Below are 20,407 nucleotides of genomic sequence, written 5' to 3' on the forward strand. Positions count from 1 at the left end.
ATAGAGCATCATCGGTATCCTTACCCATCATGAGTTGACGTAACCAATTACCGAAATTATCTCTGTGCTCTTTTGCGATCCAATCATCTGACTTCGTTGGATTTGTGGAGCATAGCATGCTCACATGCATTTCGACATATGGGATCACTACAACTGCCTGTTGCAGAACTGTGAAGTGTGCTTGAGTGAATGAAGCACGATCTTTGATATGGATTGAAGTATGACCTATCGTCTCTTTCCCCTTTAGCCTCCCCTCATAGCGAGATATAGGCATACCAATCGCGTTCAGTTTCATATAGTCAATGCAAAACTCAATGACCTCCTCCGTACTCCACCCTTGGGCAATGCAACCTTCCGGACGACCTTGTTTACGAACATATTTCTTCAGAACCCCCATGAACCTTTCAAAATGATACATCTGATGCAGAAACACGGGGCCAAGGCTCTTTATCTCACCCACAATGTGAACAATTAGATGGGACATTATATCAAAAAAATATCGGAGGGAAAATAGTCTCAAACTGACATATAGTATGGACCACGTCTTCCTACAGCTTTGCCAGTTTGTTCGGATCAATGACCTTCTATGAAATTGTGTTGAAGAACGAACACAGCTTAATGATTGGGTCTTAGACCTTATCCGGCAAAATACCTCGAATTGCAACTAGAAGCATCTGCGTCATCATCACGTGACAATCATGAGACTTCATGCCAACTAACTTTGTATCTTTCATGTTTACAAAGTTCCTGATATTGGAGGAGTAACCGGTCAGAACTTTAACATCACGCAAGCAACCACACAGGCGGATCTTCTCTTCCTTGCTCATAGTGTAGCAAGCTGTGGGAAGTTTCTTTTTGCCGTTGTCTAATTGTATGTAGTGTAGGTCCTTCCTGAGGTTCATTTCTTCCAGGTCCAGTCGTGCATTTAGTGTATCTTTTGTTTCGCCGGGTATGTCTAGTAAGGTACCAATCAAGCTATCAAACATATTCTTCTCCATGTGCATGACATCGATTGCGTGTCGGACCATAAGATACTTCCAATAAGGCAGCAATCAAAATATTGACATCTTTTTCCACATGAGAGCATTTTGCCCAGCTTGCATTTTTGTACTGCCTGGCCCCTTTCCAAGTACAACTCTAAGTGTATTAACCATCTTAAATACCTGTTCTCCACTGCGAATCTTCGGAGCTTGACGAAGCTCATTGTCCCATCAAAAGCTCTTTTATTCTTGCGGTATGGGTGATCCGGACGGAGGAACCTACGGTGACCCATGAAGATCATTTTCCGGTTGTTTTTTAGCCACCGCCCCTCCGTTTCCTCCAAGCACTGAACACATCCATTGTACCCTTTTACAGTCTGCCCTGATAGGTTACCAAGAGCAGGCCAAATTGAAATTGTCACGAACAGCATCATGCACAGGGTGAAATTCTCGCGTCTGTACTCATCCCATACCCGTACGTCATCTTTCCACAGTACAAGAAGATCTTCCACCAATGGTTTGAGGTACACATCGATATCGTTGCCTGGTTGATTTGGCCCACTAATCAGCAGAGGCATCATAAGGTACTTCTGCTTCATACACATCCAAGGTGGAAGGTTGTAGATACAGAGAGTCATAGGCCTAGTGCTATCAGTACTTCTCGTGTTGCCGAAAGGATTCATCTCATCCGTGCTCAACCTGAACCTTATATTTCTCACTTCATCTCTGAATTCCTTGTATTTCGAATTGAATCTCCTACATTGCATGCCATCAGCAGGGTGTCTAAGCATTCCATCTTTCTTGCGCTGTTCGGCGTGCCATCATATCAGCTCGGCATTCGCTCTGTTAGCAAACAATTGCTTTAAACGGGGGACTATAGGAAAATACCAAGCCACCTTAATGGGGGGTCTTTTCTTCTTTCTCTTCACCCCTACGCCATCGCTCTCGATATCATCAACGTTGCTCTTGTACCGTGGTGCATTGCAAACGCGACACGCTTCCAAGTCTGCATCCTCGCCGCGGAACAACATGCAGTCGTTTCCACATGCATGTATTTTCTCTACTTCCAATCCTAACGGGCAGACAACCTGCTTGGCATGGTACGTGTTTTTGGGCAACACGTTCCCCTCTGGAAGCAATTCTCTCAAGAATTCTAACAATTCATTGAAACCCTTATCGGCCCAACCATTGCTAGCCTTCATTTGCATCAGTGTCAGCACCACATGCAACTTGCTGTGCTCATCTTTACAGTTCGGGTAAACTGGTGTTTTAGAGTCCTCTATCATGCGCTGGTACTTTTGATGTTGTCTTTCAATGGTGAAGTCCCCCTCCCCATCGCGCAATATTTGTTCTATGCCTTCTTCATTGTTGCCAACAAAAGTGTCCCAATCATCGTTCTCGACAAAAGTATCTTCAAATGTCGACATATCAAAGTCTTCGTTAGCCGTCGGATCGTTGCCTCCGTCTCCTTCGACTGTTGGTTGCTCTTCACGCCCAACATCTGCAAGTTCACCGTGCTCAGTCCAACGGGTGTAGCCAGCCTTGAAACCCCTGCGAATCAAGTGTGCACGAATCTGCTCTATCTTTGAAAACTGCTGCTCATTCTTGAAGTCGACACACGGACATCATCTATAGTGCTCGTCATGCTTTCCTTTTGGCTTCTTGTACGCCGCGGCAGCCCTAAAAAAGCCTCGATGCCAACAATGAACTCTGGCCCTCGTTCCTTGTACATCCATGACCGGTCTATCTGCAAATCATTATAATTAAACACATTGGACTTATAATCATTAAATATTTCAAAATCTAGAACATATTCATCAAATTACCTCGCATCCTGATTGGTCCCTATTTGAGGGCCCATCTCCTTCCAGTACTTAGGCCGGGTCAAGGGACCCGCCTTCCAAAGGCTGTCGAGTCTGATTGCGACCCGTGGGTGGACGTGCCATCCCTACAACACAGTATTTTATCAACTGTACATGTTAAATTCACTATGTTGATTAATTAACAGAGAAAATCCACTGGATTATTACTAAAATTCATGACTTTAAAAATATATGCAATCCACATACTAGAAAATTAGAGCTTGATTTTAGGGATATTTTGCAAATGCCTCCTTAATTTTTTATTCTTTGGATGCCACTCGAATGACAGTTCTAGCGGTATTTTTGCAATTTTTGAACGGCAATAACGGTTCAACAAGTGGAAAATTTGAAATTATCCATAGATTTTAATGTAGGCACCCAACTCTATTTACATGTGACTTTTAATCTACTCGTTAAATCATGTACAATGATAAAATTGCGACCTTTCTCTAATTTATATGGATATTTGAGCTCTTGCTCATTCCAAATTTCAACACCAACTAACAACCACCTAAATTCAAACCTAAAGAAATCTAGCAACTAAAATCCAACTAAGAATCAAATGTAGATCATCTCTATACATCTAACAACGATAAAGTTGCAAACTTTACCTAAATTAGATCTCAACTACATCTCTAAATCCATAACTGAAAGTGCATCTAGCCCCTATGTGTGATTTTGGTAATTAATGACAATACATATGGACTAACAATGGTGTTGAGTTTGTTAGTAGGTTGTTCCATAGATGATGCATGGATGAGAGATATGCATGAGCTCTAGGTAAATGGGGAGATTGAAAATGCATCAAGATGAACGAGCTCTAGGTGATGCTCAGGTAAGTGATGACAATGCCTATGAACTAACAATCATATTGAGAATTCTTGCTTTCAAGTGACTTCCTTTTATGTGAAAGATTTCATTTATCTCCTATGTTAGGAATATTGGTTTCTTCAAGGAAACTTTTCTTTTTGGAGTCTTTGGAAGCTTGCTATCTCAATACTTATATCATTTTCTATATACTTGCTTGAGATAAGTTTTTTAGCATGAATGCAATTCTATTCTTTATATGCTCAAATCTTGCTTAGTTCACTTATTGAACTTTGAGAGCGATCATTTGTTGATCTTTGTCTTAGATGTAATTTGGACAACCTTTTGATATTTGTCTTTCATTTGGTATTTTCAAGTTTCATATGCTATTTTTGTCCAAATTATATGTTCATCGGATCTTGAAAGTGACAAACATGCTTGTTTGACTTAAATGTTAAAATCTATAATATGTTTGCTTTCTTTGATCCTACATTTAGAGTAAGCCTCTCTCAAGTATTTTTATTGTCTAAAAGGTGCATAAAGCTTTCATTTGATTTCAATTGGTATATACCTTCATTCAGTATATATGTTCAATTGGTATCTATCTATTAGTATAAACTTCAATTGTTATCATTTCCATGTCATATCAATATGCACAAGTTTATGGGAGAGTTTGCTCTATATGGTGTTTTTGCTAACCTCTTCAGATCCAATGAGTTTGGGGACCAAATTGTACTTGAATGAGTTTTAGGTACAATGAAGATGCATTGGATACTTGGATTAATCATAATGAAGGTCCTTTCAAGTAGAAGATCATTTTAATTGAAATTCATGAAGATGATTTTGTCCTTTAAATTGGTATCTACAAAGAAGACAATCTGCTTCAATTCAATTGGAATCAAGAGAAGGATCATATCAAAGTGAGCAATTCAATATCATTCCAAGTAATTTGTTTTTGATTTATGAATTTAATTTCAAAGATTCAATCTTGTGTAGATTGCATCATATCATGAAAATGTCTTGCAAAAATATGTTTTTTCTTGCAAGTGCTTAAAACCTCTTTATTGCAAATATGAGCAATTTGAAGTAGCATATTTTTGTGGGAACTCTATAATCATGTTTATGATTCATCCAATCCCAAATATGCAAAAGATTTCATATCAAATGCTTGAGTTGCTCCTATATGCAATATTGATGAAAATTGCAAAATCTTTTGCTTGAGGTTTGTAGTCCGCTTTAAATTGCACTTTTGGACATATATGCTTATGAGATGTTGACAGTTTGTGATAAACGAGAAATTCGTTATATTGTCAATAATTTTGCTATGTTCAACTTAGAGCCTAATCCATTGCATTTGTGTTTGGATATTTATTTTGGACTCATTCTTGATTTGCCTTCAATTGAATTAGTTTCAATTGGAATTGGTATCTCTTTCAATTGTTTCAATTGGTATGCTTTGAATTTTCAATTGATATCTCTTATAGGTATTCAATTGATATCCTTCAGAATTTTAATTGGCATCTTTTTCAATTGGTATCTCTTGTAGGTATCTATTTGATATCTTTTGAAGTTTTAATTGGTATTTCCTTTTGAAATCTCTTTTGGCATCTTTTTGTACCCCTTTGACCTATTTTATAGCTTGTTCTCCTCACATAGCTCATAATTGGATAAGTGTATTCGGTTTAACTCAAATTATGAAAAATACACATACAATGAGAAGTTTACACTATATATGGTTATGCACTAGCTTTCGATGATTCCCTCTTGTGGGATAGGGCTAATTGTGTTTTGGAGAAAAATTTCTCTTTTAGCAAGTCCTACTTAATTCTTATCAATTTGATGTCAATTGGGGGAGAATTCGTTTCGATGATTCCATTTTGGCATTGATGTCAATTAGAGGAGAATTTGGACTAGATGTTATATTTTGTAAGATGACTTTGCCTATGGAGGATAATTTGCTTATAGGAGGAAAATGTCAATTATGGGAGAATTTGGTGAAAGTTTTGCTTTGCATGAGCATATTCATCTTCATATATACTTTGTCATGCTTGCTTGATATGTATAAATAAAACTCCCTCCAAAATTTGAGATAGACAATATATGCAATGATATTCAAGATTCATTCACACATGCATAGATTGTGGGGGAGTTTACTACATACATATTGGTTTTTACTAATATTAAAACCCTTGTGGTGTTTGATGCTAGTAAAACTTGTTTTGGTAATCTCAAATATCTATGTGATATTTGATATTTCTAAAACTTGTTCTTTGTATACATTCATCTTCTCATTATATGTATACTTAAAACTTTAATTTTTGTCAAATATAATCATCTAGTGAGATTGTCATCAATTACCAAAATGGGGGAGATTGAAAGTGCATCTAGCCCCTATGTGTGATTTTGGTAATTAATGACAATACCTATGGACTAACAATAGTGTTGAGTTTGTTAATAAGTTGTTCCATAGATGATGCATGGATGAGAGATATGCATGAGCTCTAGGTAAATGGGGAGATTGAAAATGCATCAAGATGAATGAGCTCTAGGTGATGCTCGGGTAAGTGATGACAATGCCTATGAACTAACAATCATATCGAGAATCGCTATTAGGTTATTCCATAGGAGATGCATAAATGATGAAGCATGAATTCTTTGAGAAATGCCATGAGTTCAAAGAATTGCATCAAAAGTCATTGCGATTTTAGTGATTCTTATAAGAAGAAGAAGAAGCTAAATAAGATTAGCAATAAGCTTGAAGGCTAAGTTACTTGTGGAGATCAAGTAACTAAAGGTATGACTTGTCAATAGAGTTTTATGAACTAACCCGTGTGCTATGTGTTTAAGAATGAGTGGGGTTAGGTTCTATATGAAGATTTGACAATATTCATGAAGGCTAATAAGTTATTTATGGAGATCAAGTAACTTAAGGTATAAAAGTTGTCATTTAGGTTTTATGGACTAACTCATGTGCTTTATGTTTGAGAGTGAGTTGGGGTTAAGATCCATAAGAAGGCATAAGTTGAATTGAAATTATATGTGCCAAGAGTCAAGAACAAAAGTGGACTCCATATACGAAAAAAATGAATTCCTTGAAGATGTCGAATGCAAAGTGGTTTTCTATGGCAAGACAGTGAAGGGAAAGCAAGACTCGGCTGCAATGGAATATCCGTGGTGAAGGGCAAACAAATGGCTTGAGCCGAAGGACCAAGGCGGTGGTGAAGAGCGAGTAAAGGCTTTATGCCGATGGACCGTGCGAGGCCATGGGAAGCTATAGATGATTCACATCAATCACATGAGGAATCAAAAATAGATGGAGAGAAGATTTTATGGAAGTTGGCAACCCTCAAAGGTTTGAAAGTAAAAAGCGGTACTTGAAAGTATTCAAAAGGCTCAAATTGGTTCAAATGTGTTTTATCTTTGAAATTGAGTCTAGGTATGCCGCACTATTAAGAGGGATACAACGTGAGCTAATTGTTGCGTCTCAGTGCTCAAGAGTTCCTAATCAAACCTAAAGTGAGAGTTTCTTGTTAAGAGTCCAAAGCGGAAAATATGGAAGTGTCCAAAATGGGTTTTGGAGTGTTCATAATTTGATCTTATGTGTTTTAGGTCATGAATTCAGTTGGGATGTGTAGCCCTCTGAATAATCTTTCCATAGAGTCCAAAATCGTCGAAATCGGACTCCGGGATCAAAAGTTATCGCCGTTTTTCGGAGGTCAGCTGTGCTGTACTCGGAGACTCCGGTGAAGACCGGATTCTTCGGTACCTGGAGTGGCCGGAGACTCCGGTGTAGGCCGGATTCTCCGGTAAATTCCAGAAAAGAGCCTAACGGCTAGTTTTTTGAAGTGGGCTATTTATACCCCACTCACCTCATCCTTTGGGGCTGCTGCAAGGGCACGAAAGAAACACTTTTTAGAGCCAAAAGAACTCCATCCCACTCCATTCTAGTGTGTGATTTGAGGAGAAAAGTGAGTTGGGTTGAGAGATTAGAAGATTGAGTGCAAGTGAGCTAAAATCCAATCTTGAGCACTTGAGTTCTTGACAAGAAGTTCTCGAAGCGTTTGTTACTCGTGGAGGTGAAGCCTCCTAGCCGGCTAGGTGTCGCCGGTGAGCTCCCGTGCTTGTGGTGAGCCGTGGGAAAGTTTATGAAGGGCTCGATTTCACCTCCGCAAGGGAAGAAATCAAGAGTGGATCGAGGAAAGCGGTTGAAAGAGACCCGGCTCGTTGGAGCTTCATCAACGGAGACGTAGGATTCACGGTGGTGAATCTGAACTTCGGAAAACAAATCTTGTGTCTACTCTCTTGTTTTTTTACTTTTAAGTTCTTGCTCAAATCTTTGTGCATATTGCTCGATCTACTTGTTTGTGTGTATTTGAGTGTAGGTTCTCCGTGGATCTACTTGGAATCATCTCCAGGAACAAACGACGTCACTTGGTTTGAGCTAGAACTCTCTACCCATCCTTTATATTCAGTTTTGGGCTCAGTTCTGTACAGAACCCGAAGAATCCGGACTTTACCGGAGTTTCCGAACCTGTACACACCAGAGTATCCGGACTACACCAGATACTCCGGATAAACAGTAATTTCAGTTATATGAACAGTGTTTCAGCCTTTTTCAATTTAAGTTTTGTTGCATATCTCTTGCTAGATTAGAGTAATTTTTGTCATCTTAGGATTGTAATTTCCACATTTATTTAGGGTGATTGTGCACCAGTTGAGCCTAGCATATTTAGACTTTTCACTTATGAAAAACCCGTTAGTTTATATTCCGCTGCAAGTTTAAGCCAATGGTAAAAGGGGACGAATTTTTGTAAAAACGTCTATTCACCTCCCTCTAGGCAACATCATTGTTCTTTCAATAACTATGGAACAAGCATCATCCATCAACAACCCTAGAGTAATCTACCAAGTAATCTATCCAAAAATGAAATATAGATCATCTCACTAACCTTAAAACAGTTGACTCCTCCAAATTTTGAAGGCTCCTACGCAAAAAAAAAAAAAAAAAAAAAAAAAAAAAAAAAAAAACCTTGAATCGCCAAAAAAAATGGCAAGGAGGCGCTGTAACACTAGGCTGCGGCGGCGGCGGCTCTGTTCTGGGTCGAGACGGGGAAGAAGATGGGCTATATATACTATAGGATGGTATCAGTGCCGGTTTGTGGTTAGAACCGGCACTGATAGTGGTGTTTCAGTGCCGGTTCTTAACCCTAAGCCCTCGATTGCAGGCGGGAGTTTTAGAACTGGCACTGATGCCACTTTCAGTACCGGTTCTTTTGAACCGGCACTGAAGGTGACGGCTATTATGTGGGATTCTGTAGTAGTGAGAGTCTGTGAAAGACTCGTCCATAGTTTTCGTTCTTTCATTTTTGGAGACCGTCATCGTCTGATTCCTAACGAGCATTAGGTCAAACAAAATAATATGATTTTTTTTTTCAACAAGAAGAGGTGATGAGATATTGGACACATACTAATTCCAGCCAGAACTCGATCATCAATTAATACAACAAGTGACTGTACTAATACTTTCATTAGTCAACTTATACATTCAAAATGAATGAGTCGCCGCGGCTACTTGTGAAGCACGAATCTATAACACGTAAACTGAAAAAAAATAATTTTTTATCCGTCAGGCAGGCAGGAACCCCGTCTGAGAGACCGAAAGTGCAACCACAACGCGAAACGCAGCTGGACCGACTGACCGATTCTCAGATAATGAATCAGTCTCTCTATGGCATGCAGAAAATTAACATATATAAATATAGTTTTCTTTTTACCAAGGCATAAATATAGTTCATGTAAGTACGTACGTAACACCAACAATACGTACGAGGTGACGTCAACAAAGTTATATGCAGAAGACGACGTAAAAGACCACACGAAAACAAAAAGGAAGAAAAAGAGATCACGTGACAAGCCCGCTCAACATTTCATTCTGTCTGTTCAGAACCGTAATTATCATCGATTTTTGAAACGTCAGTGATTCTCTAATAATAGTAATCCAGAATATTATCATTTGTTATAGAACAGACAGTGTTAACAAATAGAAACCATCAATACGATGATAATATGCTACATGATCGAGTTACTATAGAGCCAAAAAAGAAAAAAAAAATGCATGTACATGTACCCTCCCCTCCCTCCGGAGTCGTAAGTCACGTAATTTTTCATGCGACATACGCGCTCGGGTATTTCCTAAGAATTGAACACACAACCTCTTAGACTGTTGTGCTTGCGAATCTCCTAAAACGCTGGCTAGAAATTTAACGGACACAACCATCTTTGAGATCACTGGGACTACAAACCATCTTGCCAGAAGCATTTTCCGACTAAAATAGTCATTTAGGCACACCAGAATAAACCCATCACCCCGATTGAGAAAACGCATAAAAGCTTGGGACGACATTTACAACGGCAAATCCAATATATACGAAAAGCTAATATATATGCAAGTCAATTTATTCCAAAGAAATGAAGAAATCATATATTTACAAGCTAGACTCATGTACACGTATGATAATTACAAGTCCATTAATCTTCTAGCAAGAAAAGAAAAGAAAAGGAAGTAACTAGCTTCAACTTTTTACAGTTACACTAGGGTTCATTCTAGCTACTTATTGTCTTCAAGTAGGTACTTCCAGATTTTTGCTTCGAGGTAGCTCCATCCATCCAATTGAAGGAACGATATAAATATGTGATCGTTAGGACAATTAGCAGCAGTGCGAGGGTGGGTTGGGCCCTGATTTCGCGGCGCGGAGCATCTCCGCCACCATCCCGACCCCGTTCTCCAGCAGGCCGGCCCCTTCCAGCGGCCTCGCCGCCGCGGCGAGGACGCTCAGCATCTGCACCAAGAAGAGGAGCAGCACCACCACCTTGGCCATCTTCGCCGTCATCGCCGCCATTGCTGTCGTAGAGACGATGGTGGCAGACAAAATCGTGTGTGTCAGTGTGTGAGAGAGCGAGACACGGCGCCTGTTTGCCTGCTTTCGAGCTTGAGGTTTTGTTGATCCTTGTGCCAGGCTGCTAGCTCGATCTTGGGAAAGATGGTTTGCATCTGCACGGTGAGCTAGCTCTGTTCGTTTATATAGACAGGGCACATCGATGGGGCCATGGGGGCGTCGGCTAATGGGCGTATGTACGTACGGTCGCATGGCTTGAAGTCTTGTGTTGTTGCTTCTCCTTTGTTGTGAAGGATTCGAACGCATGCAGCAGCCACGGAATTCGTGCGAGACTCGTTCAATTTCTTGACAGCTCGGTTTGCATATACCTGTGCCCACGCGGGGTTTGAAATGGCCTCGTCGATGGACTTTGGTTTGCGAGTAGTTCTTGGTTTTCTGGACTGGTAGCGGGCTCCTGAGTCGCCGGAGGAGAAAGAGTCCCAGAACTTGCAGAAGCGAAACCAAGTGAAGATACTGGTGTATATATCGATAGCTACGCCTACAGTGTGCTGACTTTTGGACTTTGGAGGGCTTTCAGGTCAAAACAGATGTTCTCCTGTGGTTTCATTTGCTGGATATTCGTGCATACATAGACAACAAAAAAATATAATCCAAGCGGTCAGCCTCCTCTGCTTCCCACTCATCTCCGTCTCCATCCCCATCCTGAGCTGGTGTGGTAGGGGCGGCCGGCGGGCACACAGCACAGCGGCGGCGGCAGCGTGATGGCTGGGATACAGCAGCCGCAGGGACTAGACAGTGCAGGTAGCATGTCATACGTGTACACATTGAAGAACCAGGGCACACTTAATATATTTGAATCTTGGTAGTGCACATATTTGAGATTAGATTGTGCATAAGAGATGGAATTGAATTATTAATAATTGAGATTTTTTTCACTACTATAGAAATGATCTTATTTGCCGCCTCATCACTACTGAATCAATAATAAGCTAGTAATGATATTATTTTCACTACAGGTTCATAAGAAAAACAGTATCACTATCGGTTTTAGAAAAGAACCAGCACTGATAAGTCATTATCACTGCCGGTTGATAACAATAACCAGTAGTGATAGTGTCGCTGTCGGTCTTTATTATGAACCGATAGTGAACCTAGGAGCTGGATCCAAATATCAAATTGAATCTATTTTAGTCGTCTCGCGTTCACATCCACGTCCCGTCCCCGGCCTGAAAATCCCTAAGTTCGAACTTGGCAATACTCCTCGCTCTCTCTCTTTCTCTACCGCCGCCCACCTCGCGTCCCTCCTCTCTCTATCTCTGCCGCCACCGCCGACCTCCCATCCCTCCACTCTCACTCACAGCCACCGTTGCGCCCACCTCCCATCCCTCTCTCTCTCTCTCTCTCTCTCTCTCTCTCTCTCTCTCTCTCTCTCTCTCTCTCTCTCACGACCACCGTTGTCGAGATCTAGTCCCTCCTTCTGAGCTCACGGCCACCGCCCTCACCACCTTCTATCTCTCTGTAGCGGCAGCGTGTGAAGGTCGAGGAGCGCGGCGTGATGTGGAGCTTGAGGATATGTGGAGCTTGAGGATCCAACAAGGCTCCATCGATAGGGTGTGTTGTGGCGACTACCTTCGTGCCGCTGCTTTTTTCTAGGCAGGACGTGCGGTAGACGAGCCACGGCGAGAAGTGAGTGTGCGGTCACGGTGGAGTGGTGGTACGGGGCGCGACGGATCCGATGAGGTTTACATCGGTAGGGTGTGTTGTGGCGACAGCCTTCATGCCGCCTCATTTTACTGTGCAAGGCGCGAGCAGTGGACGAGCCGCGTCGGCACCTAGGAGCGGCGGAGCAGGCGTGGTGGTGCCTGGGCTTTTGTCTTTTCTTTCTTTTTTTAAAAAAATACTATCACTGCCGGTTAGAAAGCTCGACAGTGATAACGACCTAGCTATCATTGCCCCTTACGTACTGCCAGATCCAAAACCGACAATGAAAACCAATTTAGAACCAATAGTGAAGCCATATTGCATAGTAGTGTTCCTTGGTGCCAGTGCACTGAGGTGAGCACCTGTAGCTTCGCACCTGGGAAGAACACAAGCTACGAACTACAAAATAGTTCCACATATACAGTGTCTGTGTTATACCAACGATCAAGGAAAATCCGGTGGTTTGGATAAGAGCTTTTTTACGATGGTCCATACTACCTAGAGGTAGGAGGTAGTATAAATCTAATCCGACGATCCACGTAATTGGATATTTTAGTAATTATGATAATTTTGTTAAAATTACCCACCATGCTTTTGCTAATAGAAAGATGACGCCACAAACGTCGGATCACTAACCCTAACCAATGGGTAGTAAATGAACTCTCATACCGAATGCAGATTAAAATGTCAAAACGACAATGAAATATTACTCTATTTAGAGACATATAACTACAATTAATTACTTTCATACCACGTATTTTTCTTCCCAAAATAACCCTAATACTATCATACTACTCACATATACTACCTATACTATCGTTGAGAAATGAGTAGTATCCTGACTAATTTAGACCGTTGAATTCTAAAAATAGGTGACTCATATAAATTTTGGACTATCGTAAAAATTTCTCTTGAATAAAGGAAGATACGGAGCTGTTTACATGGGCCAGTTGACTCCAATAAGCTAATGAGGAAACACGAGCAATTTATTTATACTTTAATAGCGGGCAGCTGCACTACGCTCAAACCAAGACTGTTAGGCTGTTGGGAGCCAAATCTAAAGGATTTAGTTGAAGTATGAAATCAAAGTAGAGCAATTGAGTGTATACGAAATATGTATACACTTTTTTATATGCCATTGACTTGTTGGGAATTACTGTTTGGTGATGTTTTGTTGCTAATTTAATTTCATGCTTGGGGAATATCCAAATTGCACTAAAATACCCTCAGCCATTCGAGAAAAATTCGAGAAAAAAAACAATAATTGTCGTCCATTCAAAGATAACACTAGGAAAAGCTTGGAGATCTTGTAGCGTAACTAAGCAAACATCCAAAATATGAGAAGGTTGTTTCACCAAATAAGCTTGCCGCAATCCGTTGCAAACACAGAGCCTAAGTGTTTCCATTAATTCTTGGAATATCAAGTGTCCAAAATTCAAAATCTGTATTGACAATCACGCAAATCGACGCTAGCTTCTTGTCAAAAGAAATGAATGAACTGTTGCGTTCAACAGATGGGATCATGCATGTACACGGTATGATAATTACAACTTCAGGCTTCCAAGAAAAAGAAAACAAAACGGTTGATCCCCCTAACAAACAGGAGATCGAAACTAAAGGGAAAAAATTGAAGAAAAAGAATCCTGGTGCGCATTGAGGCATGGTCACACGGCTTCGCTTGGTTTGTGTCCATGCTTGCTTCAAACAAGGAAGAATTCGTCAGAAGCAGCTGCTCTCCCATGCGTGCGTGTTCACTCGCGCTCGATTAGCAGCAGTGCGAGCGTCCGTTGGGCCCGGATTTGGCGCCGCGCAGCAACTGTGTCACCATCCCGATCCCGCTCTCCATCCAGCCGTCGTCGGTTCCGGCGTGCCCCTCCAGCGGCCTCGCCGCCGCGGCAAGGACGCTCAGGATTTGCACCAGGAGCACGAGCAGCAACGCCACCGTCGCTTTCATCGTGACCGCTGTTGTCGTACAAACGGCAGGCAGGCAGGTAGGCTCAGAGTCAGAGATCAGACAGCCAGACAGAGCGCGATGGAGCTTGCTTCCGAGCTTGATGATCTCTTGTGGTTGGGAAAGCCTTCCATGGCGAGATCGTTTATATAGCTGCTGCAGTGCAATGGAGATACAGCCAGGCGGCGTACGGCTCAGTAGTCAGTACAGTACGCGTGCAGTTGCACACATGGTTTGAAGTCTTGTGTTCTTTCTTGGAGCAGTATTATTATACGTTTACGGCTGGTTTCTGATCCGTTCTGATTCTTATTCAGACGCGCGCGAGGACGACGAACCCGTGCGGGACTCGTTCAATTTTCCGCGCTAGCTTTTGGTCTCCCACGCGGGGGCTCCGGTCTGAATCGATCTCCTTATCGGCGCAACACACTTGAGTTCTTGGGATGATGGATCGATCGTCTGGTGAAGAGTCCAGTCCAAGAACGTGCATTGCGGCGACGGAAAGCGTGCTTTTCAATTCTAAACGTTTACAGCTTCAGGTCAAACGAAAAGAATACGAATTTTTAATGTGCGATTATTCAACAAGGATGTGAAATGTTGAACGCATGGGTCGGTCTTGGTCACGAAAGGACGGTTCAGTTACTTGGTTGCATGCGTGCTGTACGTCGTACTGAAACGGTCGATCCATCGCTGCTAGTACCTACTAGGTCAAGAGATGGCCCCTGTGCTGAATTTCTTATCTTACTGCAAGCAAATACTAGGTCCTGTAACACAGTATCTCAATGGGGCCAGACTTTTCTTCTGTTAATTCCAATCGTCAAATACCGTGCTTGCCATGAAGCAACACGCATGAGAAAGATTGACTTCAGGGTTAGAGAGTCATGATGATTTTTTGCTGTCGGTTTTCTTTTTTTGGCAGATCAAAGGTGCTGACCATTCCTTCATTTGAGCTGCCGCTCAGGGTCAAAGAGTTGGAACCTGTCCGGCAGGCGAAAAGTACGAGGTGGGACTCGGAAAACAGCGACCGGTTCTACACGGCGGGAGCGCGACACGTATGCGCATGCATCTGTCAGGCGCAAACCCCTGCACCCAACCCTCACCTATATAAGAGAGGTCGGGCATGCAACACTTCCTCCAAACCAAGCTCGATCAAGAACCTGAACTCCATCACCATACTCGGAAGTCGGAACCAGGCAATTCAAGCCCTCTCCCTCTCTGTCTCCCGTCGTTGTGACAACGGCAATGGCGATGGCGAAGGTGGCGTTGCTGCTCGTGTTCTTGATCCAAATCCTCAACGTCCTTGTCGTGTCGGCGAGAACGCTGAGGGGAGAAGGGTGGCTGGAGGATGAGATCAGGATGGTGGTGGATATTCTCGGCGACATGAAATCGGGATCTAATCCTCCCTCGCACTGCTGTAATTAGTAGCAGTTTCTAACAAAGCAGCTGTTCCTGCAACTGGAGCTAGCAATAGGTTGCAGATGACCAAGGTGTATGTAGCAATACTCTGTTTGTGATCTTTCTTAGTTTTGCCTCTCCCTCTGTTATAGATGGAGAGGGGATCATTCTTTTGTTTGGGGGCAACAAATTAGTTTTGCCAGAAAGGAGATGTAATTGTGATGGCAGGGGCATGCAAGGTCATGTTCTGTGATTTAATTAATTTGATTTTTTTAAGCAATCGGTGATATCGCCACCATATTTTTTCCCACTGTTGCTATGATGTTAACGAAATGTTTTTGTCAGTCCACATATAATTTTATGGAAATCTCATCTTTTCTTTGTCTCCGAGCTTGTGGCAACAAATTGTCTAGGTGCAGTTCTCATTTTTCTTAGAAGCAGAGTAGATGATTATTGTTCTCAGAGTAGGTCCTCTCGTTGTTCCCGGAAACATAGTAGTAGCTCTTCCAACTTACCGCCATTTTGTTCTTCCGATTTACAAGCCGAAAAAACAGGAAGGAAAAAAATGACAATGCAAATATTTATTAGGAAACAAACAATTTGCCTAACTAAAACTGCCTCCAAAACAGAGTTGGTGTACGTCTGGAAGATTCTGGTCGGTAGGTGTAAAGAGACTGACGACTCTGAATGGAATCCAAATCCCTGAACACGGTCGATCCAGCTCGATCGAGCATCGTTTGTGTCGGAATGTCGGTTTTTCGCATTCGATCGCTAGGAAAATTGGAGTCGAGTCTGGACCGGCAAAAAACTAGCGACTCTACCGGTACTCGACTCTGGTTTATACCACTTTTCTCAAAGACGAAATATTCGAGCATATCATTGGATACCGGTATCAGATACCGTTATCACATAGGTATTGACAGCAGGGAAATAAATACCAAAAAACCGGTTCTTGCAGTGGTCTCGTTTGTGTAGGAAATGAAAGGAGAAACCCATCCTGCAACCAAAAAAAAGGAAAAAAAAAAGAGGTACTGTACTAAAAAGGTAGCTATATTTTCAAGAATAAAGGCGAACTTGACGAGCATTTATTTATTTCATGGTAAATGGATTTTTTTTCTTTTCTTTTGGAACCCTGAAGTGGTCTAACGTTGTCAGGCTCAAACTTGTAATACTAGTCAGCTACCGGGGGCGGAGGCACACACGGCTAGTGGACTAATGCTGCTGCTTCTTCCTCGACGTTTTGAGTTTGACCTTGTCATGGGGGTCCATCGTTGGCCCATTATCTGTGCATTTGTATGTTTATTCCATAATGAGGCCCATTGCGTAGTATCTTCGAATTTCTTGGAATTTCCACGTTACCGTGGCTTTGATGCGCTTACCGGCCGTCCAATCTGCAAACAGAAAGCTCAGATTCTTTTTTGGAATTTTTAGGAACTTCCACCTCGCCGTTGCTGCCGTGTTCCCCGTCAGAGCCGAGCTCAACACCAAGCTGCAGCCCTGTCGAGCGGTCGCCGGCTCGGCTGATCCCCGTCGGCGCGCGCACGTGCAGGGCTCGTCCGCGCGCACGCCTCCCACGTCCGCGAGCATGTGCCAGTGCCCGTGGACAGGAACCGAGAGCGGGCGGGCAGGCTGATGGGGTAAAACAAAGCCCTCCACTCGCCTCGAGATCCCCACCCCACACTCGTCATATACCTCAGCTCACTGGTTCACTACCTTCGCTAGCAAGTCTGCAAGTGAGCACCTGCAGTACTCTCCGAGAGAGCAACAGGTAGAGAAGCAGATATCATCGTCGTCGATGGAGAGAGATTTGGTGCCGTGGAGTACGAGAGAAGCGGCATTCGGCGCCATGGAGAGCTCGCCTTCGCGGTGCACCAGCGGGTGCCAGTCCGGCTGGACTCTGTACCTCGACCATTCCAACGCGATGCACTGCGAGCCCGCCCAGAGGTGGATGGTGCTGCACGCGGGCGAGGACCAAGAGGAAGCAGAGGACTCCATGGTCTCCGACGCGTCCTCCGGCCCTCGGCCGCGTCTGCGCGAGGAAGACGACGAGATGGGGCGAGATTTCGGGCACCAGCATCGATTCTTCGGCCAGCACAGCAGCTACTCCAGTAGCAGTTGCCATCGCAGCGCGAGTGGCTCCGGCTCGGGCTCCGGCTGCTTCGGTTCTTCTACGTGGTCTCGCAGCTTCTTGCAGGGCGGGGCGAAGAGCGACGCAAGGAGGGCCGTCGTCGTCCAAGGAGAGGAGGCGACGCGCCAGTGCCCCGAAATCGTCGTCCTCGACGACGACGACGACGAGCTCGACGACACCGCGAGCTCGTCTGCCGTTTTCAGCTGCCCCATGGCCATGGTGCAAGCTAATTTCTCCAGCTGAAAGCATCAGCAGCAGCACGAGCTATGCAAAGCATGCTAGGCCATGTATAACTGAGCTAGAGTTTTACCTCTCATGATCTACAGATGGAACTGATCGAGAGTTCTTGCTCACTCTGTGCACGCATGTTAGGCCTTCATTTCTATTTTGTTATCAAAATTCAAATCTACGGGGGCACATGTGGCTGGCTGTATTGATCAAAATTCAAATCTGCATGTAAGTTTTGAAGATGCAATGTTTTTGCTTCATGTTTCTGAAAATTTCTCAGCTGGTCGAGCTCAGCATGCTTGTGTATAACTAAAATAGCAAATTTCACATCAAATGTTGCCACTCGTTGCGGACGGTATTTAATAAGACAACGAACAAGCATAAATGTCAGCACTGTGGCGCCTTTGTTCTGTAGTCAGGTGGGGTTGCCTTGTTTTCCTTCTCTTTTTAGGTTCATTAGTGTTTGGATTATGACCAGATCAGAAAATTTATCTGATGTTTTGCGCAAAAAAGAAAAGAGAAACGAAATGTATCTCCCAAGCAAGAAACCCAGTGTTGCAATAAGAACCAAAAGTTGAATTACATAGAGTACACACAGGAATGCTACATTTGGAGAGGGATTTGGATGGAGTATTATTTGAGGTCCCTTTTTCGAATACAGGAATTTCAGATGAATCAGTTCAATTCCCGTACGTAGGATTCAGGGGGGAAATCCACGTTTCAAAGGGGCCTTCTCATTAGTGGTTGATCTGGGTTTGCAAGAAATAGGAGACGAATGAATGGCATGCTCCTATAGCAGGAAGACCTAGGAACTAGATGTGATGCTCAAAGCACGTTCCTTCCTGCGGATATACAAACACAGGAACTTTGCAAGAGTATAGACGTACAGTATATGCTAACAAGAGAAACAGTGTAACGAGAATGTGAGATGTTGCATTGGATAACTCTAGCGAATTTTAACATGACACATGCAAATTTTCCTCAATCCAATTAAGTACGTTCATATGGATTTTCCCATTGGATTGAAATCCTACAAAATACCACCGTTTTTACGACGTTACAATACATTCCTATTCGCAGTCAAAAGTTTAAATTCGAAATTTGAAGTCATGGACATTAATTTTTAGTTCAAAGTTTTAATCTCATAATTGAATGTATCCATGAGATGAACATGACAGCCACGTATGACTGACTGGCCCCGGATACTAGAATCGGTATTCGTGCTTATACTAGCTACGGCATGCTGTGTCACATTTTTTTTTTAGGAATTGTCACAGTTAACTAAGCAAGCATGCTGCGTTGCTGACAAAGCACTACGGCATGCGTTGCCGTTTTTTTTTTTAGCAAGGATGCTTCCTCCATTGTTTCCCTTGCCCGGCCTCCTCGTGTAACGCAGCCATGTTTGACCCGGTCGCGCGCGCACGCTCGTGGCGTCATGTGCGCGCGTACGCGCACGCCGCGGACATCGGCAATGGCGACGGCGAGCCACGCCATGCCACCCATGGCGCGCACATGGCACGACATGCGACCGCCGCGGGGGTGCCGTGCTGACTGCTGAGGCTCACGTGGTTCGCCACTGCGCGTGCGTGCGCGCGCACGAGCGGGCCACATGTTCGATCGAGCGCCCCGACGCGCGAGCACGCTATCGAGGGACGTCGGCGCGCGCCGGCCGGCGTGCGCTTCGTTCCCCGGGCGGCGGGCTCATGCTCATGCCCCTGATCCATCGATCACGCGCACATGCGCGCACGCGTGCGTCGACGGTTTTAACCCCCACTGCTTTTGTCTGCCGAGAGATGGCCGGGCACGAACACAAGGACAGGCCGGCGCAGCGCAAGCTAGGGCGTGCGATCGAGGTGCAGGTGGCCTCGGGCTCGCGGGAATCCGGGTCTCGTATGCCGCGGACACGGCGGCTGTCGATGAGCAGGACACCTGGGTGCGCGCTCGTGCAAGTACTGACTACTGAATGCTGAGCAGGGGTGGATGTGTCCATCCGTCAACCGAGCTCAAGCTGAGGTTTACAGTATTGCAGCTGGCTCAGATTTGAGCTCAGGTTGGATTCAACCGATTAGGGATTAGTAAATCCCGAATCAGATTTGAGCTCATGATTTGTGAATTGTAATTTGCTTTGTCACAGATATTAGAAGTGGTAGCTTCTCTGTAGCCACAATTGAATCTTTGATCCGCCGCTGGTGAAGCCGAAAGCACCCTTCCGGCTACCAAATTCCCAACTACGCGCCGGATGCATGCCAAGAGTATTGGGCCACAAAAAGAAAACAAACAATGCGGCAATCATCAGTTCCCGAGTGCCCTCACCGTTTAACGACAAGAGTAAAAAGCGGCCGGTAGCCTCAAGTCTGAATTCTAACAGCATTCCTGAATGGAGCACATTGGCTAATGGCAAACGACAGCGCCACCCCCCCCCCCCCCCCAAACCTAGTCAAAATCAGAAACCAGGGTGCAAC

The 20,407-nt window shown here is 43.7% G+C and overlaps 1 protein-coding gene across 1 annotated transcript; it reads left to right on the top strand.

Annotated features, from left to right (window-relative positions):
- Positions 1 to 17,328: 17,328 nt before the first annotated feature.
- LOC133923454 (uncharacterized) lies at positions 17,329 to 18,184 on the top strand. Its single transcript, XM_062368750.1, has one exon. The coding sequence runs from the start codon at positions 17,385 to 17,387 to the stop codon at positions 17,958 to 17,960; it is 576 nt and encodes a 191-aa protein (XP_062224734.1). The 5' UTR covers positions 17,329 to 17,384; the 3' UTR covers positions 17,961 to 18,184.
- The last annotated feature ends 2,223 nt before the right edge of the window (positions 18,185 to 20,407 follow it).

Source organism: Phragmites australis, chromosome 7 (genome assembly GCF_958298935.1).
Source record: "Phragmites australis chromosome 7, lpPhrAust1.1, whole genome shotgun sequence".
Classification (NCBI taxonomy): Eukaryota; Viridiplantae; Streptophyta; class Magnoliopsida; order Poales; family Poaceae; genus Phragmites; species Phragmites australis.

Bases quoted from the DNA above. Each gene is read 5' to 3' on its own strand.
- LOC133923454 (XM_062368750.1), top strand. From the start codon at position 17,385: ATGGAGAGAGATTTGGTGCCGTGGAGTACGAGAGAAGCGGCATTCGGC.